The sequence below is a fragment of the Emys orbicularis genome, chromosome 2, assembly GCF_028017835.1.
Source record: "Emys orbicularis isolate rEmyOrb1 chromosome 2, rEmyOrb1.hap1, whole genome shotgun sequence".
Classification (NCBI taxonomy): domain Eukaryota; kingdom Metazoa; phylum Chordata; order Testudines; family Emydidae; genus Emys; species Emys orbicularis.
In genome coordinates, this window is record NC_088684.1 from 111,097,709 (window position 1) to 111,122,754 (window position 25,046).

At 44.8% G+C, this 25,046-nt stretch overlaps 1 protein-coding gene across 1 annotated transcript in view; it reads left to right on the top strand.

Annotated features, from left to right (window-relative positions):
• Positions 1-25,046, top strand: part of KIF13A (kinesin family member 13A) — a 202,971-nt gene that overhangs the window by 168,463 nt on the left and 9,462 nt on the right. The window contains exons 28-38 of the mRNA XM_065397999.1: positions 356-482; positions 1,934-1,989; positions 3,227-3,351; positions 4,819-4,995; positions 12,477-12,569; positions 13,791-13,947; positions 14,190-14,263; positions 14,866-14,907; positions 16,696-16,807; positions 17,832-17,983; positions 18,555-18,659. Of these exons, the coding sequence (XP_065254071.1) occupies positions 356-482; positions 1,934-1,989; positions 3,227-3,351; positions 4,819-4,995; positions 12,477-12,569; positions 13,791-13,947; positions 14,190-14,263; positions 14,866-14,907; positions 16,696-16,807; positions 17,832-17,983; positions 18,555-18,659 (1,220 nt within the window). The remainder of the gene's footprint in view (positions 1-355; positions 483-1,933; positions 1,990-3,226; positions 3,352-4,818; positions 4,996-12,476; positions 12,570-13,790; positions 13,948-14,189; positions 14,264-14,865; positions 14,908-16,695; positions 16,808-17,831; positions 17,984-18,554; positions 18,660-25,046) is intronic.

The window sequence follows — 25,046 nt, forward strand, 5'->3', positions numbered from 1 at the left end:
GGATTGAACTCACAACCCTGGGTTTAGCAGGCCAATGCTCAAACCACTGAGCTATCTCTTTGTACTTTGTCCCCCTTTCCAAACAGACATAGTTTAACTTGACGTGAACCTTATAATTGTGCTTAGCACGTTGTTTAGAATAAAAAGGGTTTGTTTTTTTAAAAAGTCACATTAACTTATAGAGGAACTTTTTCTAGTAAAGTTGAAATTTATACAGTAGTTCAGATTTCAGTGTCACAAGTCTGCATAGTGTGATTTATAATCTCGTGATAAACTGTAATTTTGTTATAGGGAAATGTGAACTACAAATGCAGTTTAAAATCATACATCTAATATATTGTCTCTTTCACTGTAGAGAAAACGGAGGATGAAATAGAACGGGAAGCACGGCTACTAGAACAGTGGATGGGACTAACAGAAGAGAGGAATGCAGTGCTTGTCCCAGCCCCAGGCAGTGGCATCCCAGGTGCTCCTGCAGATTGGTATGTGTAAATAGAGCTCAAGAATACAAAACCTCAACATCATTTTTTTGTATGTGTGCATAGAAAATTAAGTGATGAAATTTGAGGGTCTGATTCACCACTGTTTGTATTCCAGTGTTACACTAGCATTAATTGGTGTGAAGCTGGAAGAACAGTGGTGAATCAGGCCCAGAATCTGTAATATCCTAATAGGAATATAAACTATTCCTCAGTAAATTTCCTGTTTGATGCTTTGCATTGGATACAAAAGGAACTGCATCTCAACTTCCTCCTCCAAGAGCAAAGAACTGTTTGGCAAAATGTAATTGAGCTAACTTGTAGAATGCACAAGATATTCAGAATCTGAAGGAAAAGTTGCCTAGCTAACTTGTTATATAGAAACTCTGAGGTAACAATCCTGTAGTTACAATTTGAGCAGTCACGTTAAATCTAAGGACTTGTTTTCAGGTGGTTATAATTCTGAAAACTACCCGTAGGTTGAAATCTTTCATATGTCCATTTTGTTGGCTCAAAGACAAATTATAGAAAACTTTATAAAATTTCACTTTGCCTTTTTTAAATGTTTGGACCAATTTAAAAAGGTTTTGTTCCCCACTCAAACACACACACAACTTTCAGAGGCCTTTATTTGTACTCAAATAATTAAAACTTGCTTTAAGGAAAAAAACCCAAACCAAAATCAAACTTGGCTTATATGTAGTCCACACTTCTTAAGTTGGGAAAAACTTGGCTAAGAATAGTTGTTCTATTTGACTGAAAATAGTATACAATGCCAGGTAGGCAGTCCTTCATTAGCAGGAGGCTGGATTAGATGATCTAGTAGATTTTTTTCCTATCTCTGATTTCTAGGTTCCTGTGACTTTTCCTTCTCAATTTAGATATTGTGTACCATTTAGCCAAAAATATACACATTGATATAAATGCTATGGCATTTAATTTCAGTGATTAGTTACACACACACTTACTTGAAAGTCTGTTCACCTATGTGTATGAGACAATTGAAATAAACAAGTAGTGTTTTATTTTAATGTACTATGATTTGACCTCTTTTAAAAAAAAAAAAAAAAAGATGAGTTAATTCTATGTGGAGAAAAACTATATCAATTCAATGACATGGCTGAAAATGTATATGCACAGAACAAGTCATTTAAAGATGAGGTTCCCATAACAGTTGAAATGTGCCACATGACCATGGTGAATGTTTTTATTTAAGCTATACATATAGTCATATATACAGGTATACAATGTCTATAATAGGTGGGTGAATTACTATGGGTACTATAACTTTGAGTATCCTAACTTTTTTTGGTGCAGTTAAATTCTCCACCAAAATGTCTGAAGGTTTTAATCATTGGATGCATTGTAAGTAAATACTGCATGGATAGCTGCCTGTGCGGGTTAGCTTACATATTTATTTTACCATATTGACAGCAGTTTGTTCTTACTTCCAGGACCCCACCTTCAGGAATGGAAACACACATACCTGTCCTTTTCCTTGATTTGAATGGTAAGTTGTACCTGCAGGTTAGGAAATTTCTTTAATGCTGTTTTTACTGAAATAATTGAATACAGCTCAATAAACTGGTAAATAAAGGAGTGGCCCTGAAAGGCAGGGAAAAGAAAAACTTGAGTTATGCCTCTGATTCCACTATGTTGTACAGCTTTTAGAAGGAAAAATCCTTTTTTTCTGATTTCACAGATTGGTGCAAGTAAGCAGAGAATAACTTTACAACTGGGACCAAATAACAAGGGATTGTAAGAGACCTGAAGGAGATTTTCCTAAAAGATACTTGAGGAAATTTGGTGCATTATAGTGCCCCCAAAAGAAGCAGGGTTTAAACTTAAGATCGACAGCAGATAGGTAAATCTAGTGCAAGTTTCAAAAGGTGCTTCAGTTCTATCTGCAAGAACATATTTCTTTAAAGCACTGATAGAAAATTGTCCATGTGCTATTGAGAAGTTATGTTGTTGTTGTTTTTGCTCTCCTTCTGGTTCAAAAGTAACTATTATTTAAACTGCAAGTTAGTAGCATAATTAAAGAGTTTTATGCATAATACAGAGTATTTGAAACTTCTCCCAGGGAAGTCACCAAGTTCTTCATGTGAAAGGACTACTAAAATTAATTCTTAGTGTTTGTTCTCGAAAGAGATGGCATCTCTTAGCTGAAATTTGTTTTATATCTGAGGGTTTGGGGAAGTTAGCAGGTAGGAGACTAAACAAGATGTTTAGGAAGAACTACCTGATTCAGTGGAATATTACAAAACTTGCTTGACTATGACCCTAATGTAGTCCCGTGTGTAAAATCAAATGTCCAGATATCCTAGTATTCTAGTCTCCTAAAGATGCCTTGATACCTCAGCGATGGTTGTGATATGAGAAGCTAGCTGGTTACGATGAATGGACAGATTAAAAAAAAATTCAGAGCCTGCCTGGCACAATATATTAATTCATGAGCCTCTAAAAATCTAGTCTGAAATTTTGTTTGGGTCACAAGTGAGAATGAATGTTATGGTCTCAACCTAGTTTTCCCTGGCCCCTTTTGTGTATGTTGCAAGCTTCCCCACAATTTGGCGTATTAGTTATGATTAGCCAACACTTAATACAGTATGAAAGATGTACAAAATCACCTAATAGGCCTTTGTAACAATTCAGGCCTTTATAACAATTCAAACTTTTATTAATTTATATCCTTTGGTGTAGACCTAACTTTTTCATTTGTGTTCTTTGTGTGTTGATTTCATTAGCTGATGACCTCAGTGCCAATGAACAGCTTGTAGGTCCCCATGCATCAGGAGTTAACTCAATACTGCCAAAGGAGCATGGGAGTCAGTTCTTTTATCTGCCGATCATAAAACACAGTGATGATGAGGTAAATTACTAATAAGCCTCCTTCCTGGCAATTGTGACTTACATTCATGCTTGCTTTCTGCTTTGTGTTTTTATTATGTGTTTAATTCTTATGACTAGTTAAGTAACAAATTAATTATAAATGTTTATTAATTTATTGTTAATGTTAATATTTTTGATGCCAGAGTCATTCTTTCAGTCTTCAGACCATGCAGTTTAATATCCATATTTATAAAACTATAGTCATGCGTTCTATTGCGCTTTTCATTGGAGTAGAGTTGCTAACAAATTCAGTTTCTGGTAATTACATTCTGTAGCCCCAAATTCTTTTATGCAGTTTCATTTGGATGGGATATTCTTTGTTTCCTGTGCTATATTGATGTGCGATGTCAAACAGCTGCCATATCCTCCCCAGAATTAGCTATATTTCAGTGGTGGATGAAGTGATCCATATTTGATTTTTTCAGTTTAAAAGTGACCTCTAAAGCATTAAAAAAATATAGGGTTTTTATCTCATGAACAGAAGATATGAAAGTTGTTGATAAGGTTATTTTTTAGGTCTCTTTCTGATTTTTATCCTAGAAATACCGTGAACATCTAGTGCATCCTGTATTTTGTAGAAGCTTTCTTTGGGATCTTAGAGAATGTAAATTTTTAGCTCTCATTGCTTAATTTGGAGAAGTGGGGGATGTTGAATCTTTTTGGAAAAGACTTTTTAACTGTCTAAAAATCCTTTCCTCTCTGCATTGCTCAATTTGCACCTCTTGGCTCTTGTCATAATTTCACTTATTCTGTAGTCACTACAATGTCTTCCAAACTAGATATGGCCTTAATTTCTAAAGTAATAAATTGATTATTTTTCCTGTTGTGGGTCATGTTTGTTTGTAAAAGGTTTGGGACCGTTCAAAGTGAAAGGCGCTATATAAATGTAGATTAAATCTGGAGTTGTACTTGATTTTCACTTGTTCCACCTTCCATGCTATCTCATTTAGGCATATATCCTGAGACCAGTTCCCAGGATGAATAACTTGGCTGGGTGGTAATGGGGATGCTTACGGAAGGAAAAGGAAAAGATCTTCCACAGGATGGAAGATGCAGAGGCCTTTGTGTGCCCCTCTGCTATGGCCCACTCCAATGCCAATTGAGTTCAGTGAGCTTTGGATCAAGTCCCAAGTAAGGGACAACCAGAGGATTCATGTAGCGAATCCTGTGGTCCCTCCCTCCACTTTAACCTTTTGCTTGCAGCTGTGTATAGATCCCCGGTACACATGGGCTCTGCACTGCACCAGGATCACATGCTCCAATGTGGCCTTTCAGATCCTGACACACCCACGACACTTCTGCTCCTAAAGTGCCCACTACAGCTATTGTTTTTCTTTCATTAATGGTGTTACTATTTCTTGTTAAATTCTGGTAAATTTTAAATTGAAGTAATTGACATTCATTTTCTTTTTCTCCTTTTACTCCACTACCCAATTTGTCCACTTAGGTTTCAGCCACTGCAGCTTGGGACTCTTCTGTCCATGATTCAGTGCATTTGAACAGGGTAACACCACAAAATGAGAGGATTTACTTAATAGTGAAGATCACTGTGCAACTTAGTCATCCTGCTGCTATGGAATTAGTACTGCGTAAAAGGATTGCAGCCAATATTTACAACAAGCAGGTAATGGGTTTTATTTGTATGTTCACATCTGCTGATATAGCTCTTCATTTCATTGCTGTCTTGTTCTTGCCCTAGTATTATTCCATTTTGCAATTGGCTTATTTTTCATGGCTCCTAAGCCTCATTTATCTAAAATGGTCTCTTAAATGAGAAGATTTCAGTTAGTGGTGAAAGAACTCCCCGTTGATCTAGATTCCACATAGAGCATGGAACAAGATAATACTTTTGCCAACAACCTACAGTATGAAAATTATGGTTGCTATATAAATTAACTGTTAGGAGTCAAAATTATACTTCTTGGAGTAGTGTCCTTATGGATGCTCCATTGTAGGTGTGTGTGCACCCCCACGCTGTCGATCGGAGAATTTCAATAGCAGTCCGTCCTGCCTGTGCACGCATGGCTCCCTGCCTGCCACAAGGCTAGCGAGCATGCGCAGGCATTTATTCGCTGCCTCGGGGAGAAGCACAATCCACAAAAGTGTGGTTGGTGCCAGCAGCTAAAACCCATGCGCGACGACTCACCCTCCAGCGCCTCCTGCTGGTCGTCCAGGGAATTAGCTCTCCAGCCTTTGGACCCAGGAGCGCCCTCTGCAGGCCGGTGTCTCACCTTGCCGCTGACCCCCATGTCCCTCCCAGACCCCGGTGCCCCTTCTGCCGGGGTTCTGCCCCCTGCAGTACCCCACGGTCTCCCCAGGGAATCCCCTATCCCCACCTCACCTCAGTCTTTGGCTACTGCCATTCACCATCTAGCCCCCGCTCACTGGGGCAGACCGCAGTATAATTGCCACTCATCACTGGCAAGGAGGGTTTGGACCTGCTGCCTCTGCCTACCCTTGGGCTGCCCCGTTGTAACCCCAGAACCTTTTCGGCCCTTAACAAGGCCTGCAGCCTGGGGGTTTTCCAGGCTGGAGCTCCTCAGCTCGTCTGGCCTTTCCCCAGCCCTGCTCCACTTTAGGTACTTGGTTCAGCTTCCCAGCAGCTAGGCCCTTCTCCCTCTAGAGACAGAGAGAGAGACTCTGAATAGCTCCTGGCCCACTGCCCTCTTATAAGGGCCAGCTGGACTCTGATTGGGGCATGGCCACAGGTGAGGCTGCTTCCCCAATCAGCCTTTCCCCAGCCACAGCCCTCCCCAAGGCTGCTTTTTAACCCCTCTGGGCAAGAGCAGGGTGACCACCCCGCTACAGAAGGACAGAGAGTTATGGCTAAAACTCCTGCTGATGGAGTTGGTCCTTCAATTTCTGGAGTTCCAGAGTGAGATATCACTGCAGTCTTCTATGTTGAGGGCAGGTGAATCTAAGGAAATGAGCTACTCATTAAAGACTGGTAAGAAGAGGTCTGTGAGTCACCGTAGTGAGCCCAGATCAAACTAGAAACGTTCTCTGTCTCTATCGGTATCTTCTGTACCGATGGCGTGAAGCCACCTAGAGTCAGTACCCTGGACATGGACAGTACCGAGCCGACAGAGGCAGTCGGAATGCCCAAAGACCCGATGGGCACAGGCAGAGAGATACCAGTACTGAGGGCGTGATAAACATAGATGATCCGCCCCAGGGAAGGCTACATCAATGAGGTCACCAGCACCGATCCTGGTGCGCGTGGCACTGATGGACCATACAACCAGGTCCACATCACCAACTCCCTCAGCGTAAGCTCCTCAGCACCGGCAGCCTTCGGCACTGATACCAGTACCTGCGGACTACAGGTGTGCATCGGACCTCTCTCGGTATGTGATGCACCAGACTCACCTCTTCTCAGTACTGGGGCCCTGGTACTGAGCTCGCTAGGAGCAGTGGACACAGTGGCATCTCCACACCTCGCAATGCCTCTTTCCCATTCAGACTCAGATAGCGAGCCAGAGGAACTGGGTTCTCACCAATCATCCTACCCACCATTCAGACCTCAGTCCCACCAAGGATACCAGGGGTGCCACCCCGGCTCTAAACCTCCTTGTTGTGGACAACCATGGTTCCAGCCATCAGCTCCCTACCCACAATGGCCATACTGGGACCCCTGGCAGGCACAGAGACAACAAGCCTCACAGGCCCCTAGCATGATTTACCAGCGGGTAGAGAGACGTCCTCCTTCAGCAGTGACATCAAGGACACCAGACCCTCCTGAATTCTTGGAGGAAGAACAGGAAGTGAAGGTGGAAAAGGAAGAGGCTCCTCAAGCCCACCTCTCATTATCCTCACCTGACGAGGCGATGGGTTCCCCGCCTCCCCCCACCATCTCTGGCAGATGACTTTCGGTCATTCCAGGACCTAACTCAAAGAGTGACTGAGGCCCTACAAGTGCAACTTGATGGTGTCCGAACCTCATCATAAACTGGTGGACATTCTTCCACCTCCGTCAGGGTAGCCCTCCCTAAGGCGCTCCTAGACCCTGCAAGGGTCATATGGCAGACCCCAGCGTCCATCCTGCCGACATGCAAGCAGCCAGACAAAAAGTACTATGTGCCAGCGAAGGCACACAATTTTTATTCACCCATCAGCCTCCAAATTCCATCATAGTGGTCGTGATCAATTCGAGGGGTCGCCAATACCAGTTTAAATCTATGCTATCTGACTGAGATGAGAAGCGCTTGGATCTGTTTGGCAGAAAAACCTATTCTTCCAGTTTCAGGTTGCGAACTATTAGGCCTTACTAGCCAAATATGATTATCAGAACTATGCAAAATTAAACTCCTTTATTGAGCAGCTTCTGGATGCATACAAAGACCAATTCATGGCTATCGTTAACGAAGGCCAGCTAGTGACGAAAATGTCTCTGCAGTGCGCATTGGATGTGGCCAACATTGCAATGCGATCAATCTCCCCGGCGGTGCTTATGAGGAGGACCTCTTGACTCCATTTGCCCAGCTTCCCTAAGGAGGACCTCCCCTTCGAGGGAACAAAGCTATTCGCTGAGAAGACAGCTGCATCCCTCCACACGCTAAAGGATTCTTGAACAACTCTGGGATCCCTGGGGGATATACACGCCAGCCTACAAAAGAAAATACAGTCCTCAACCACAGTTCAAGCTGAGATCATTGTAGTACATTCTTCAGTACTTGTTGCAGAGATCGTATGAGCCACAGAGAAATAAATCAAAATTCTCTACGTTCAAACAATCGGGGCCACCACCACCCTTGTCTCAGCCCTCAATTTCAAAGTGATACTTTTGATGGGTTGTTCGAGGTACTGATAGAATGCTTTCATTACAGTTGCACGTTGGGAAAACCCCCCTCCTCCTTTTGGAGATCGCCTTTCCCCATTCCGCAGCAGCTATGAATGGATAACCTCTGACAAGCGGGTGCTGGAAATTGTCCAGAATGGATATGTCATCCACTTCTCCTCCCTTCCCACTCCCAAAAATCCTTCCCCGTCCCTCTTCAAGGACCCTTCTCACGAGATTCTACTACCCCAAGAGGTGAATCATCTCAGCGTACCCACACATCTCAGGGGCAAAGGCTTCTACTCTCGTTACTTCCTGATACCGAAGAAAAAGGGAGATTGGAGACCTATAGTGGACCTCAGAGCAGTCAACAGGTATGTCAAAGCGCAGAAATTCAAGATGGTTACGCTGTCGATGATTATCCCAGTGTTAGAAAAAGGAGACTGGTTCTCAGCCCTCGACCTTCAAGATGCATACTTTCCCATTTCTATCCTACTGAGACACAGGCATTACCTCAGGTTCACACTAGGCCAGGACCACTACCAGTACAGAGTGCTCCCTTTTGGCCTCTCATCGGCCCCGCCAGGGTATTCTCCAAGGTCCTTTCGCTAGTAGTGGCCTATCTACGTTCTCAGGTTATTAAGATTTTTCCCTATCTGGACGATTGCCTTCTCAGAACACAATCCTTCACAGAGGTCCAACGAGTCACTCAGACCACACAAGACTGATTTCTAACACTGGGCCTACAGATCAACAAACAAAAATCAACCTTAACACTGGTTCAAAAACTAGAGTTTATAGACGCCAACCTTGACTCTGTTCAAGTGAGAGTGCTCCTACCACATCACAGATTTCTCAGTCTCTCCTCATTGATAGAGACAATACAGTCCAGCCCTCAAATCTCGGCCAGACACTGCCTTCAGCTTCTGGGACACATGGCTGCGGGCACATCAGTCATTGTTATGGTAGACTACACATGAAGTGCTTCCAAGCATGGTTTGCCTCGGTGTACAGACCAAACAGAGAGAATATAAACAAGCTCCTGACCGTAGTCAAACAATCCTTAAACTGGTGGAAGGACCCAAAAAACATTTGCATGGGGATCCCATTCGCTCAGTCTTCCCCATCTCTTCTTCTGACCACCGAGGCATCCCTCATAGGCTGGGGAGCACATCTCAGTGGTCGCACTGTTCATGGCAAATGGTCCCCGTCAGAGACATGTCTCCACATCAATCTGCTAGAGCTCAGAGCGGTCTGAACTTTTTGTGCTCACTTCCTCCTGCTGATCAAGGACACACATATGAAGGTCATGATGGACAACATGGCCTGTTAGGTACTACATAAACCGGCAAGGAGATACCAGGTCTCATTCCTTATGCACAGAAGCTCTGAAGCTATGGAATTGGTGCATCTCCCACAATGTCCTATTATCAGTGGCCTACCTACCGGGAATACACAACACAACAGCTGACAGTCTCAGCCACAAGTTCCTGCTCTACCGCTAATGGGAGGTAAACCAGCCATTCTACACAATATATTCCGGCAGTGGGGGTTGCCAGAGATAGACTTGTTCGCTACCTACCAGAACAAGAAATGTGTGCGGTACTGCTCCAGAGTGGGGATCGGACAACACTCCAGGGGAGATGTTCTCCTCCTCCCTTCTTTACGCCTTTCCTTCATTCCCTCTCTTGGTAAAGGACCTGTTGAAGATAAAAAAGGAAAAAGCAAAGGACATTCTGATTGCCCCCACCTGGCCCAGACAGACATGGGACCCTTACCTGTCTCAGCTGGTGGTGTGTTCACCGGTGACTCTACCGATCACTCCCTGCCTCCTGTCGCAAAACGAGGGTTGCATCCTTTACCCCAATCCATGGGTCCTACATCTCAAAGAGTGGCTCCTTTGTGGTTCCAGCACATAGAGGCATCCTGCTCGGAGGAAGTACGGGAAGTACTATTGCACAGTAGGAAGGGTGCTACTCATTGCACCTACCTACAGAAATGGAAGAGATTCCAGACATGGTGCCAACCTAAGGATGTCACCACTAATTCAGCCACCTTACTGGTGATTCTGGACTATCTGTTACCCTTAAAGAAATTGAGTCTCTCTGTTAGCTTGCTGAAGGTTCACTTGGCAACAATTCAGCAGGTAGAAGGCTACTCAATCTTCTTTCACCCGACTACAAAGAGGGTTCTAAAAGGCATAGTAAACCTCTTCTCACAACCCAGGACACCCATTCCGTAATGGGACCTCAATCTAGTGCTAAAGGGCCTGACTAGACCACCATTCGAACCCATGGCCACTTGTTCGTTAACTCACCTTTCCTCATCACCATCACTTCTGCCAGAAGGATAGGGGAGATAGCAGCTTTGATATCCCCCTTTTACACTCAGACCACACCTGAAGTTCACTCCCAAAATAACTTCTGCATTTCACATGAATCAACTCATTTAGTTCCCAAAATTCTACCCCAAACCTCATACGGATAACAGAGAGACCATCCTCAATACACACAATGTGTGGAGAGCCTTAGCCTTCTACTTAGGACAAAGGCCTTCAGAAAATCTTTGAGGCTCTTCCTTTCGGTTGTGGATAGGTCAAAGGGTGCAGCGATGTCAGCTCAGAGGTTCTCCATGTGGGTCTCTGGCTGTATTAAACTCTACTACCAATTATGGGGGGCAACACACCTATCTTCAGTATGCACGCATTCCACAAGGTCAGTGTCCTTGTCGCTTGCCCTCTTTAAGGGTATCCCCATATCAGAGATATGCAGAGCAGCTACATGGGCATCTGCACATAACTTCACAGAACGTTATGCAATTGTGAGTGATTTGGCTTCAGATGCCAAGTTCAGGGCCTCTGTACCACAGGCGCCAGCTTCCTCCGGGCCCTGGGGGTGCTCAACCCCCTGCTCTGCCCCAGGTTCTGCCCCCACCTCTTTCTGCCTCACCTCTTTCTGCCCCAGGCCCTGCCCCCACTCCACCCCTTCTCCCTAGCCTCCATCCCCCCCCTTTTCCGACCCAGTTCTGCCCCCTCCCCCGAGCACACCCTGTCCCTGCTCTTCCCCCCACCCCCACCCCCAGCCACCTCCTACACGCCGCGGAACAGCTGATCGCGGCAGGCGGGAGGTGCTGAGGGAGAGGAGTTGATCAGTGGGGCCACCGGTGGACAGGAAGCGCTGGGGGGGGGGGGGGAGAGCTGGCTGCCAGTGGGTGCTAAGCACCCACTAACTTTTTTCCTGGGTGCTCCAGCCCTGGAGCACTCACGGAGTCGGCGCCTATGCTCTGTAGTATCATCTATATCAGACACGACACTGAAGTTCCAACCTCCAGCAGTGGGCACTGCTCAGGAGTAACCTACAGAGGAGCACCTATAGGGATGCTACTCACCTTGTGTAGTAATGATGGTTCTTCGAGATGTGTCCCCCTTGGGTGCTCCATGACCCTCCCTCCTCCCATCTACTTCAGAGTTCCACTGGTTGACTCTGTGGTAGAGAAGGAACTGAAAGAGAAATGCCTGCACGTGCTAGCTAGCCTTATGGCAGGTGGGGAGCCTTGCATGCTGCTATTGAAATTCTCTGATCGACAGCGCAGGGGCGTGCACACATGCCTACAGTGGAGCACCCATAGGGACACGCATCTTGAAGACCCATCATTACTGCACAAGGTAAGTCTCTTGCCACTGGTGACCACTCACCCCCTTTCTTCTCTAGGTGGGGAGCTTTAACCATTGTTACTGCACAAGCTGTGAGTAACTTTCTCTTCATCGTCCTAGAGACATGGTCAAAGACAATTTCCACCACATATGTCCCACGAAAGCTTATGCTCGAATACGTCTGTAAATCTATAAGGTGCCACAGGACTCTTTCTCTCGCTTTTTATAGATCCAGACTAACACAGCTACCCCTCTGATACATGGTCAAAGACAAGTTTTCCAAGTTATTTTGCAGCCTGGGGTCCAGAGAATGAGAAATATTGACATGTATTGAGATCTGATTCTCAATTGCCCTATGCATTGTGTAATCATTTATGCCTGTGTAAAGAAGGTGTAAAATGCTACTCTTCTCATTTGGTTGCAGTTTATATTCACAATTTATACTTTGCACAAATGTAAAAAACTACATAAATTGCAAGGCAATGGAAAACCTGGGCCCTTAAGTGTAGAAGAACGTGACTGCTTCATACTAGGAAGCAGCATCAAAATGTTAATGAACTTACAGATGTTAAGAGGGTATTTTTGGTTTTACCGTTAAAGTGTGCAAAATAATAAAATTATATGCTAAAAATTACCATTGTGGATACAGTAATTTAAAATTCTTTTATCTTTCTAGAGTTTTACCCAGAGTCTGAAAAGGAGAATATCCTTGAAAAATATATTTTATTCCTGTGGTGTGACCTATGAAATAGTATCCAATATACCAAAGGTAAATTATACTGCACTTCTTTACAATCTGTTAAAGAAGCAGAATGATATTTTGGGGCAGGATATATTGTTTGGGTGGGAATTGAATATTCTGTTTTTGTTGATATGAAAAGAACTTGTTAGTTGTACATTTGAATTCCTCCAGGCCAAGTGAATCTGTATATAAGTTTTTATTTGAATAATGTGTAGAGTGTAGAAGATCTAGCCTGATGGGGGATTTTATTGATTTAGTTAACTTTTTTACTTTCTGGACTGAGAGCTTGGGTATCAGGTTTGAACAAACTATTACAGACATTTTTAAAATGTACTTTATTTCCTTTTGTACAACGTCATTATAAATATTTATGTATACAAGGCTGGTACCTAGTTTTAAACCCATTTAAAAAAACAACAACAGGATTTTAAAGGAAAATAATTTTTGGTATAGATTTTTCTCATTCAGCACAACTAGGACTATTACTGAAAAATTGCTGACTTTCTCATTTTTACCATATAATTATAAAATAAATAAATTGGAATATAAATATTATGCTTACGTTTCAGTGTATAGTATATAGAGCAGTATAAACAAGTCATTGTCTGTATGAAATTTTAGTTTGTACTGACTTCGGTAGTGCTTTTTATGTAGCCTGTTGTAAAACGAGGCAAATATCTAGATGAGTTGATGTACCCCCTGGAAGACCTCTGTGTACCCCCCGGGGTACATGTACCCTGGGTTGAGAACCACTGAACTAGGACATCTGAAAATAAAAGGCTGTAACCTGAAAAAGAGCGCTTGAAAGCTTGTCTCTCTCACCAACAGAAGTTGTTCCAATCAAAGATATTACCTTACCCATTTTGCTACCCTCACATAGTAGTAATTACAGTTTACAGTCTATGAAGATTATACAGACTATTTAAGAATCAGGAAGGAAGACTTAATAGTCATGAAATAGTTAACCCATTACATTCACACTTTTTATTTTTCAGGTTAAACAGTCACATTTGGAGGGAGATGTAGTGTCTGATAAATATGGAGAGCTTTCCCCACCATGGGGCTGTTGTTATATTCTTCCTTCTATATCAATACAGATTCTGGACAGTCTTAGTTCTGTGGAGCGAGCATTGATCAGTCTAGTCCTCAAAACTGAGAGATTCTGAATAATTGAATCATGCTGCATTTACATCAGTGGATCTCAAAAAATGTATCTATTTAAAAAAATCTTACAATTTATAATTTTAGGCTACAGAGGAAATTGAGGATCGTGAGACTCTGGCCCTGATGGCAGCAAGAACTGAGAATGAGGGTACATCTGATGGTGAAACTTATATAGAGAAATATACACGTGGCGTGTTGCAGGTGGAGAACATTCTAAGCCTTGAACGACTAAGGCAGGCAAGTAGCAAGGAAAGGAGATCCAATGGAAATCTTAAGACTCTCGGGAGATTTTGAGGAGGTGTTTGTGGTGAAAATAAGATTAAAAAAAGTCTAGCTAGATGGCAAAAGCACAATATGTGGACTTATGCAAGAGTGTACTTCAGCAAAATGGACAAATCTTGTCTTAAACATGCTGTTGTGTAGAGGAACTATAGCTTCAGTGAATTAGACAAAGGTCAAAATATTCCATCTTTTCACAGGCAGTGACAGTGAAAGAAGCACTCTCTACTAAGGCAAGACACATACGGAGGAGCATCAGCACACCAAATGTCCACAATGTAAGAAACTCTTTCTGAAATAGTGCTAGAGACATGGGTCTTTCTTTAATTTATAGAGTGGATAAAACGATTCCTAACCATTATCACACCAAGTGTCTATGTATTCTGAGCTACCACTAGTAGAAGCTCTAGAACTGTCAGTATGAAGGGGGAATTGGGTCAAGATAATTATTTAATAGCAAAAAAAAATTAAAAAATCAAGGATTTTATCTAAAATCTGTCTCTCCTTCTATCAGGTGAATTTTGGTCTCAGGTGCCAGTTTTGGGTACCAGCTCAAAATCCCTGCATTACACTGGTGTGGTCAAAACAGTCTGCCCAGAAGTTTTTAAAGTTTTCACTTTTAAACAACTGATTTCATGTTTTTTCTATTAAATTTTATGAAGGGTCTTGCAGATCCCTATGACATCTATGAATACGATTTGCCCTTGTACTTACTTTATTCATTCTCCTATGTAATTAAAACAGCAGTTCTATTAGCTGACTACATCATTGATGTAGACACATAGAGCAGGTCAGACTAAATGATCATAATGGTCCCTTCTGGCCTTATAATCTATGAATACAAGATATTTTGTCATACCTGTTCACTGGTGTCTTCTAGGTATCCTCTAGTCGATTAGATCTTTTTGATGAAGATGATAAGGTATGTAAATTTGGATTTTCAGAAGAATAAACTGCACAAATCTTCAATTCTCTTGTTTTTCTAAAAAAAAAAAGCACCATAGCAGAAATGTATCCTTATCTGAATCTTGGATTCATATTACTTGTTTTCATTTAGGTGTACCATTTTTAGTCATTTGGATGATACTTATTTGTAACCTAAGTAAAGCATAATTTTAGAAACTGACATGACATAACTAAGGGAGGGGGATTGGAAAGATGTAGGAGAATTTAGAACATATCCTTAGAGCCAGTCAACTTCCTATGCAGATCAGTGTGACTGAGGTCCTAGTCATACTGCAGATGAAACAACACTATGAATACCCATGTTTTAAAATAATTATTGCAATCAGGGTCTATTATGGTCTCTCTGGTCAGCATAAATAGGATTCTCTTCTCTTCTATGCTGCGGGGGAGAGAGTAGGAAGTAGTGTCTAGGATGGTTTTGTAGAGAATGCAGGGCCGCCCAGAGGATTCAGGGGGCCTGGGGACTTCGGCGGCGGGGGGCCCCCGCTGCCGAATTGCCGCCGAAGACCCGGCACTTCGGCAGCGGGTCCCGGGGCGGAAGGACCCTCCCACCGCGGGTCTTAAGGGCACTTTGGCGGCGGGTCCCGGAGCGGAAGGATTCCCCGCCGCCGAATTGCTGCCGAAGACCCGGAGCGGAAGAAGGTCCGGGTGCCCGGGCCCCATGAGAGTTTTCCGGGGCCCCTGGAGCGAGTGAAGGACCCCGCTCCAGGGGCCCCGAAAAACTCTCGTGGGGGCCCCTGTGGGGCCCGGGGTCTCCCCCCCCCCCGGCAGCCCTGAGAGAATGTGAGAGATTTCTGTATTATTTCTGTTAATATTATATATGCTTCAGTTTATCTTCTGGATATTAATTTTGCATAACTGCATGGACTTAAATCAAAGGAGGTTGTTAAGGGGAAACAAACAGGAAATTAAACTGACAGAGCAGAGATAAGATACCTCCAGAAAGAATAACAAGGGCTCTTAACAGAACAGTGGGGAACTATTAATTGGAAAATACCCACCTCCCTGGTTTCTGCCAGGCTAGCAGATTTATTTTGTTTTCAGACCTGAGCCTAACATAAAAGGGAACTAAGCCGTTAAAGCTCTCTGCATAGAGAGGAAAGGGGGTGAGCAGTGGCTGGCGGTGAGTGTTCAATAGAGAGACTGAGAGAATGCTGCAAGGGGCTGTCTCTCTCCCAGCCCAGGAGTAGGGGTGTTTAGGCTGACTGGAACTTATCTAAACTTCATTATTTCCTTGCAAGTTTAGGGTAAGATTCACATGTGTAGGCTGCCTTTCGGTATGTGTACACTGCCGTATGGGACTACAGCACATGTAGACATACCCTAGCTAGCTTTGCTCCGGGTAGCTAGAACAACAACAACAGTGCAGCTGTGATGGCAGTATAGGCGGTACAACCCCCTCTGGGAGCCTGGGTATGCCCTCCTAGCCTGTGCTGCCGTGGCTTCATTGCTATTGTTATTTAAGCTAGCGAGATCAAAGCCAGCGTCAGTATGTCTACATGGGCTGTGGTCACATCTTTGATTGCACTGTACACGCAGTCTTTGTTATTTTAACTCATGTCTCTGACTGCTGTGTACCTGTTGACTAATTAATACTTTGTAACCAGAAAATGTATGCAGTGACACAGTTAAACCAGTACCTTTAAAATTGCATAGGTGAAGTAATTAAAAACTTTTGAACTTTGACTTTGCCTATTAGTTTCTTTTTTGTCTTGATTAGTGTGCATTTTTTAAAATTCCTTAGGGTTGGTCAGAAAGCCACCTGGATATATCTGACTGTTCTTCCAGTTATCAAGATGTATCATGTTATGGTACTTTACCGAGGGATTCCCCTCGCAGAAATAAAGATGCTGGTGGTAAGTCTTTCAAATATATATGCCTTTTAAATTGTTCTTAGAGAAAAAAAACAAAATATTGCAACAAGAGATTGAAAATAAAATGCAGGGTTCAAAGTTCATGTGCAGTTTACAGAGTCAATACTCTGGAAAAGTATCTGCTTAGTGAAGAGCCTGATTGAGACAGTATGGAAGCAAGGAGAGAAAAAGAGGAAGAGACCTCCAAGCAGGAAAAGAGAAGACACAAATGTGTTGAAGAAGCAAAAGAATAAGGCGAAAAGAAGTGAGAACCAAAATAAGGAGGGTTGGAAAGAACAAAAAAAAGGGGTTTCTATATTGTTTTGTGCCTTTAAAAAAATTAGTTACCGTGGCATGGATTTTATGGGAAGGTATCGCTTCAATACTAACACTGACTCCATAGATGTCCTGGTTGCTTGCTTTTTGTGTGTCAGTATACTTATACCATCGACAATTTATTGCTTTGGATCAGATTGTAACAAGATATTGTGATTGGGGAGTGGAGGTATGGATTCCATTGAAAGTACAGAGCAGGGCAGAGAGCTACACGTGCTTATAGGCTCCTTTTAAAATTCTCTTTGGGTCTTCCTTGATTCTGTCACATAGTGTGTGAATGCAGGCTTAGCTCAGTGCAGAGCAACATCAGGGAGCCAAGCAGGGGAACGCTGAGACAGAGGAAGCAAAGATCTGGTAATTGTGATTTCAAGGACAGTGAGTCTCTCTTGTGACCGAGGAGGAAAGGGGAAGTTGGGGAGCTTCTGCATCAGCCTGGAGGGAACAGCCTGTCCCATCCTGCAGTCCTATGCACGAGGCTGTTCCTTAAGGAGGAACAATCCCTCTCCCATGGAGCTCTATGCCACCCTCTTCTTGGGCCAGTGGCTAAATGCCACAGTTTCACCCTTTTTGTAACCAGAAACCTTCCTAATACACTGTTTGACCTTCCCTGACTATACATTATTCTCTTTGCACTTAAGATGGTGCAATAACTACACACAACTGAACTACTGTATTTTTGCTCTTCCCTTAGGTTGTATATCGGAGAATCCACATGCCTTAATGGCCAGCCCTTTTAAAGCATTTTCTCCTCAGCCACCAAAGTTTTTCAAACCCTTAATGCCTGTAAAAGAGGAGCATAAAAGAAAGATCCCTCTCGAAACTCGACCTCTGCTTAGCCAAGAGGTAAATTTTTTTTTTGAGTAAAGCAAAACTCTGAATCTTTATTTATTTATGAGTAAAGAGTAATTTACTGTACCTAGCAAATGGTAGCATGTATCCATAGCATGAAAACTTTGTGATCCTGTGTTGGTAATGACTGGTGTGTGCTTCAGGGGTTGCTCTCTTTCATTGGAATTGGCCCAGTCTCACTTTTTTGGTAAGTATTTTTGTATGGAGTGTATTGGTTCTTTTTTTTTTTTTTTTTTTTTAACAATATTCATTTTTTCTTTGATTAAAAAAAACTGTGTCCCTTGAAAAAATTTTCTTGTATAAAACAGTGGCAGTATTTTTTCAGAGTGGTGTTTTTAGGATATCCATAACTGACACCTTATTTCTAACCTAAAACACCATTCAGAAGATTGCACAAATTTCTTGTTAACTGTATTAACTTGAACCATGGTACGGTATGTGGTCTGCCTGTGTGTTTCACTTTAGTAAGACGTCCTTGTCTCTTTCTAACTTGCATGGGTATAATACTATATTCAGCTGTCAGTGTCTTCTTTGTGTGATGTGTTGTGTGTCTTAACATTTTCAGAGCATGCCTTCAACTCAGGTACATAACGCTGGCTGTGTTGTGCCCTCAGGAAGTAATGCCAGCAGCATGCCAGTAGAAAACAATAGCATACATGAAGAGAAGATTGTAAGTTTGTATCTGTTTCTGTCATAATGCCTGGTGGTGGGTTTAAGGTCCTTTCACGGGCGATTATGCTACAGCTGCAGTGTGGGGAAGGTGATGTGCATTTGGTGTTTTTAATTTTTAAACTGGCTATTATAATGTACTGTTGCTTTCTTGTGAATATAATCTATAATTTGCAATAACTCAATTGATTCTTTGATCACTCAAGTATAACCTATCGGGGGGGAAATCAGTTTTAAGGGTTGCAGTGTGCAAATGGTGAAATAGATGAAAGGTACTTTTAGCAAACCATATTGAAATCTTTCTAATGTACTCCGATTTTGTGACTGTACATCAAAGTAAATGGAATGTGATCCCATTTGGTGTAAGTTATCTTGCGTTTAGTGGTGGGCCCATTTTGAAAGCTTCAAGTTGCCTGATGTTGAAATGCTGTGGCTAAAATAAGATTGCAGATCTTAATTAACAGACAACCCTGTCTTCGCCATTTTTAGATTGTGGAAATTGTTTATTTTTCAGTAGCCTGGTTAAATTTTTAAATGCTACCCCCGCTAGCGCAGCTTCTATGAAAGGTGTTTCAGCATTTTTCTTGTACGGTAGATAGGGCTGTAGGACTTGGCTGTTAGCACATGCTTCAGTCTGAAAGTTGGTATGCAAATTCAAAACTTGAAAACTATTGGGAGGAGGAGGTTTAACAGTCCTGTAGACCTCAGAGCATGTGCTGCCAAAAATTCCTCCTATTCTGTAGATTCTTGCTTTCCTACTGTATAACTCTAGTATGGCTTGTCTTGTCTGGATGGGTTTTTTAATGAAATTTTATAGGCCCTTACCCTCAAGTAGACTTGGCCTTTTGGTGTTTACATTTGAAAAATGGCTGCTGTTCATGGGAGTAGCTGATTTTTTTAAATTCTACATCATGTTACAGTTCCATAGCATAGTGTGTGTCAGCAATCAGCACTTGTGAACTGTGGGTCATTGACTTGAATACCATGAAGGGAAGAGAGGCAGGTTAAAACTCAAGGAGTCCATTAGAAAAATGTATAATTTAAGGTCCGATAGGGACTGAAATAACTTAATTTGCACAAATTCCCTAACAACTTCTTAACAATATAGCTTCCCAGAGCTAAAATAAAACTCCCAGTGCTACAGGAGGTCTGTGCTGAGGGTGGGCTCCCAGGCTAGGCTAAATCTTTCAAAGCTAAAATAGAGCTGTGCCTGAACCTGGCTGGAGTGGATGTTACAAGCTAGAGCAAACCTTTGGCTAAGCTGGGCTCCCAGGATGATTTCAGTGTTTGAGTTATGGCAGGCTTCATAGCTCGTTAGCCCACTCTACTAAACTTCAGCCAATCTGATCCCCTCCACCTGACTCACAATGAAGACTCCCAGCTAACAACAAACACACTGATTCCTCCATCACACATAGACTGATGTAATTAACATGGCCAGGTCCTCAGCTGGTGTACCTATTGGGTTCCGGGAAGCGGGCGGGTGAAAGCCCGCCCACTGCTGAAGGACCCGCCCCCCCAGCCTAAGGGGAGGATCTACGTGACCTGGAAACCAACTGATTTCGGGGGACAACTAATGAAATAACAGGGACAGGAGTGCGGTCAAAGGGTCAAAAGAAGGGAGCCTGACGGGGACACTGAGTAGAGAACCCCAGACAGCGCCCACTGCTCCTCAAAGGCATCAAGGGAGCCAGTGGACGCCGCCCAGAGGAACTCTGCCCAGATACGTGAACGGACAGAGAATCGGAAACAGGCCCCACAGTCACAGGAGTCTCCAGCGGCCAACCTCCTCTCCCTGGTTTTGTAAATAGGCAGGTTTACAGTTCTAAAAGAAGCTGCCAATAGCACTGTAGGCCTGGATCTGTGAATAGTTGAGTGCCACATCAGATATGACACCTCAGCAACATCTTCCAGGATTAGACTGCATATAAATAACAAGAATTCTAAATGAAGACTGAATATGTATTTATAAAATGGACAGCTGATTTTTTTTTTTTTTAACTAGGGTAAAATGTTACACATTTTTAAACATGTTTACGTGACATTTGATTGGCCTGGCTCAGAAATTCTCACATTCTGTGGGGGGTATAGTTTTGATTTTTGTCTTTTTAAGCTCCTTTCATAACATTGAAAAATAAATGAAAAATAAATAGACCTTGAACCACAAAGGACAATATTAACATTAAGGATTTGGCCTAAATCTTCAAAAAGCAAGGCAATATGGCATTAAACCTAAAACATAAGATAACTGGCATATATTGTATGTATGTGCTGCAATACATGTGTGTAGTGGCATGAAATAAGGTTAGATTAAATGTTTGAATATTGTGTGGGCATTTCAAAGCTGTTTGCAATTAACATTTCTAATCTTGTTCCAGCAGATTTCATACCCGTAGTGGGCAATAAACTTGGTGCTGTGAAAATTAAATGTAAAGCACCTGCGGCGTAGCCACTAAATAATGTGTGCCTTGTTTGAAATTAGTAACACAATAGCTGGGAGTCTAAGGGCTACTTGTGACCCCTAAATTAAGAATTTTGGCACTTTCAGATACTTGGATTTATCTCTGCTAAATTCAGAGAAGGCATAAAAGGCTCTTCACATAAGCAAGATATCACAGTTTTACTGTGCTGTCACTTCTCGTTCTCTGAATCCCTGTGCTATTGCTGCTCCCCTATTAACTACTTGCAGTTCTTTCTTCTTAATTTCTGCTGCCACATGCTTCTTACCATTTCTCTTGAGTCTGTTTTTGGTGCTGCTGGCTTCTTTTGCTTTTCTTGACACCTGGCTGGTGCTCCTTTCCAACCATGTTCTTCAGGGATTCCCTTTTTGGTTCTTATTTTGTTGATGACATAGGCTAGTTTCTAATTCAGATTTTCTATGGAAAATTATGCAGTAGCTCATATTAAACTAGATATGTTATCAGCAAACGTATAATATTTGCTAGGAAAATAGTGTTTTCCTTTAATGTTTTGAAAATAACCCTAACTCTGTCCCTTTGGGTGGTATGCGTTATTTGGAGGGTCTTTTACTGTATAATCACACAATTGTAGACAATGTGATGTGCTATTCAGCTGTTATAAACTATGTTTTCTTCTTCGAATGTTTGCTCATGTGCATTCCACAGTAGGTGTGCGTGCTCGCCACGTGCACCGGTGCTGGAAGTCTTTCCCCTAGCAGTACCCGTAGGGGAGCGACCCCTGGAGTGGCGCCTCTATGGCACGGTATAAAGGGTGCTGCGCGCTCCCCCCACCCTCAGTTCCTTCTTGCCGCCAGTGAAGGTGCATTGGAACTGCTCTGCTCCAGCTTGACTGCAGCTTTCCTCTTGAACTCTTGTTCATTCATAGTTAGTAGATTAGTGTTAGTTTAGTTTAGTGCACCCGGGTCGGGGCGTGCCCCCTGCCCCGGGCTTTAAGTCGTGCGACACTTGCAGGCGGCCAATGTCGATGCACGCGGACTGTTTACACTGTCTGGGGGAAACCCATCTCAGCGATCGCTGCAAGATTTGCAGATCTTTCAAGCCTCAGACCAAGAAGGAAAGGGACATTTGGTTCCGAGCCATTCTGATAGAGTCGGCGTTGACCCCAACTCCGGTGCGCCGCTCCGAGTCGGCACCGGGTACCGCGGTGTCGGTGCGCGGCGACCCTTCGGTGCCTTCCACCAGTTGGCACTGCTCCCCGGCCACGGGACATGCCAAGAAGGCTAAGAAGAAGTCTTCTCCGCCAAGACACTGGAGCAAGACCGGGGGAGAGACTAGACCCACGTTGAGCAGTTCTTGATCCCTGTTGGCCTCCAGGCCTCCGACTCAGGTTGTAGTAGCCCGGCTCACTCGGCGCAGGCCTCCCTGGATGTCCGGGTGTCCTCCACGTCATAGGACCTGCAAGCGGCCTGGGACGTTATGTCTCTGCCAGTACCAGGGGCACCGCCACCGTTGGCTCTCCGGTCCAGAGGCAAGCCACCGCTTGGATCTCCACAGTCGCCGCTTGGTCGGTACCGTTCGCAGTCGAGGGAATGTTCCCGATGCTGTTCGCCGCTCAGCGACCGCCCCATGCGCAGTCCGCACCAGTCCCCATCGACCCACACCAGGTTGTTCTGACTGACAGGGGTTCCAGCCACCGCTCTGCCTCGAGGGACCGTAGACCTCGCGAGGGGAGCGGGCCCCGTCGAGACCGGGACAGACAGCACCGGAGGTCCTCATCTCCGAGAGGCTACCATAGTCCGTCGCAATACGGGTGTCAACGCCATTCCCGTTCTCCATCTCGCTCCAGGACCCTGCCACGGCACCGCTCCCACAGTCCCAGGCGTCGATCGCCGGCGTGGATCCGCCCGCCGGAACAGATCGCAGAGCAGCTGCTACTGGTGGTACCGCTCCTCCATGTCGGGATCAAGGTCTCATGGTCTGCACTGTTCCCGACGCCACCGCTCCTCCCAGTCCAGGGACAGCGGCAGGTCGTACGCCAGCCCGGCTCTCCCTTCGTAGTCGTCAGTCGATTGGACAGGCTAGTCAGGCTGAACAGCCTGCTCCGCCGGTGCCACAGCAGTGGCACTGGGCTCCTTGGCCAGCACCGTGGTTCCAATGGGCCCCGTTGCCCCCGACGCAGCCCCTGGTGGGGGCTCGCTCGGTGGCTGGAGCCTCGGAGAGACCGTCGGCCTCCCTTTCCCAGCCTCCCAGAAAGGAGTCAATGGGGCGTGCATCTTCGGTTTCGTGCCAAGAAGGCGACCAAGTGGTGGGACCTCTGGTACTGGTCAGAGTACCGCACCTGCATCCTCATCCTCCCCTGATGAGGCGATTATGGTCCCTCCTCCCCCTGTTCCGCAGGAGGACTCTAAGGCCCACCAGCAACTATTGAAAAGGGTGGCATCGAGCCTCAACCTTCAGGCCGAGGAGGTGGAGGAACCTTCGGATTCCCTCTTCAGCGTCCTCTTGGCACCGGGCAGAGTGGCCCTCCCCCACTCCACGAAGGGGTGGCAAAAATTTCAAATGCCTTGTGGCAAACCCCAGCTTCCTTGCCCTCCATCTCTAAGAGAGCGGAACGGAAGTACTTTGTGCCCACCAACGGGCATGAATACCTGTACACCCACCCTGCCTCCAACTCCCTGGTGGTCAAGTCGGTCAACCACAGGGGGATGCAGGGCAAACCAGTCCCTACTCCGAAAAATAGACTCAAGGAGGCTGGACTTATTTGGGAGAAAGGTTTATTCATCTTCGGGTTTTCAGTTACAGGTGGCGAACCATCAGGCCCACCTGGGTCAGTATGCGTTCAATTTGTGGGGCTCTCTGCCCAAATTCGAGGACTCCCTCCAGGAGCGTGACAAGAAGGAGTTCAAAGCTCTGGTGGAGGAGGGTACAGCGGCTGCCAGGGCAACCCTGCAGGCAGCATCTGATCTGCAGATACGGCTGCAAGGTCTATGGCCTCCACAGTGTCCATGAGGAGGGTGTTGTGGCTCCTGCTGTCTGGGCTGTCCAGTGAGGTGCAGAACTCCTTGCAGGACCTTCCGTTCGATGGCAAGGCCCTCTTTGCGGAACAGATGGATGTGAAATTGCATGGCCTGAAGGATTCCCGCACAATGCTTAAGACACTTGGCCTCTACATTCTGGCGCCGGCCAGGGTCAAGTTTAAGCCTCAGCAGGCTCCCATCCAGGCCACCCACTCTAAATATGAGCCCCCTTATAAAAAGTCACGGGACTATAAGAAACGCCCGCAGAGGCACTCCCGGTCTGCCCCCCAGCCTGGGCTCTCCAAGGGCAAACAGGCAGAGAAATGTCAGTTTTGACGGGATGCCCAGGGGCGACTGACTTACCGGTTCATACCAGGGATCCACCCGCAATAAAGTTTCCCTTCTCCAACCAGTTTTGTGCTTTTCTCCTGGAGTGGTCGCGTCTGACTTCGGACCGTTGAGTCCTCAACACTGTCTCCCAGGGCTACACCCTCCAGTTTACTTCTACCCCGCCCAACCACTCTCCGTCCCCATCCCTGGCGGACCCCTCTTACAAGGCTCTGCTCGAGCAGGAGGTGGGGTGGCTCCTTGGCTTAGGAGCGGTGGAAGTGGTGCCAGCGGAGTTCAAACGCAAGGGGTACTACTCCTGCTATTTCCTTATCCCGAAGGCCAAAGAGGGGCTCAGGCCCATCCTGGACCTGCAAGGCCTGAACCAGTATTATGGTGAAGCTCAAGTTCCGCATGGTCTCTCTGGCCTCCATCATCCCCTCCCTGGACCCCGGGGACTGGTACGCTGCCCTCGATCTGCAGGACACATACTTCCACATTCATATATTCGAGGGACACAGGCGCTTCCTCCGTTTCATGGTTGGGCAGGAGCACTACCAATTTATGGTCCTCCCGTTTGGCCTGTCCACTGCTCCCAGGGTATTCACAAAGTGCTTGTCTGTG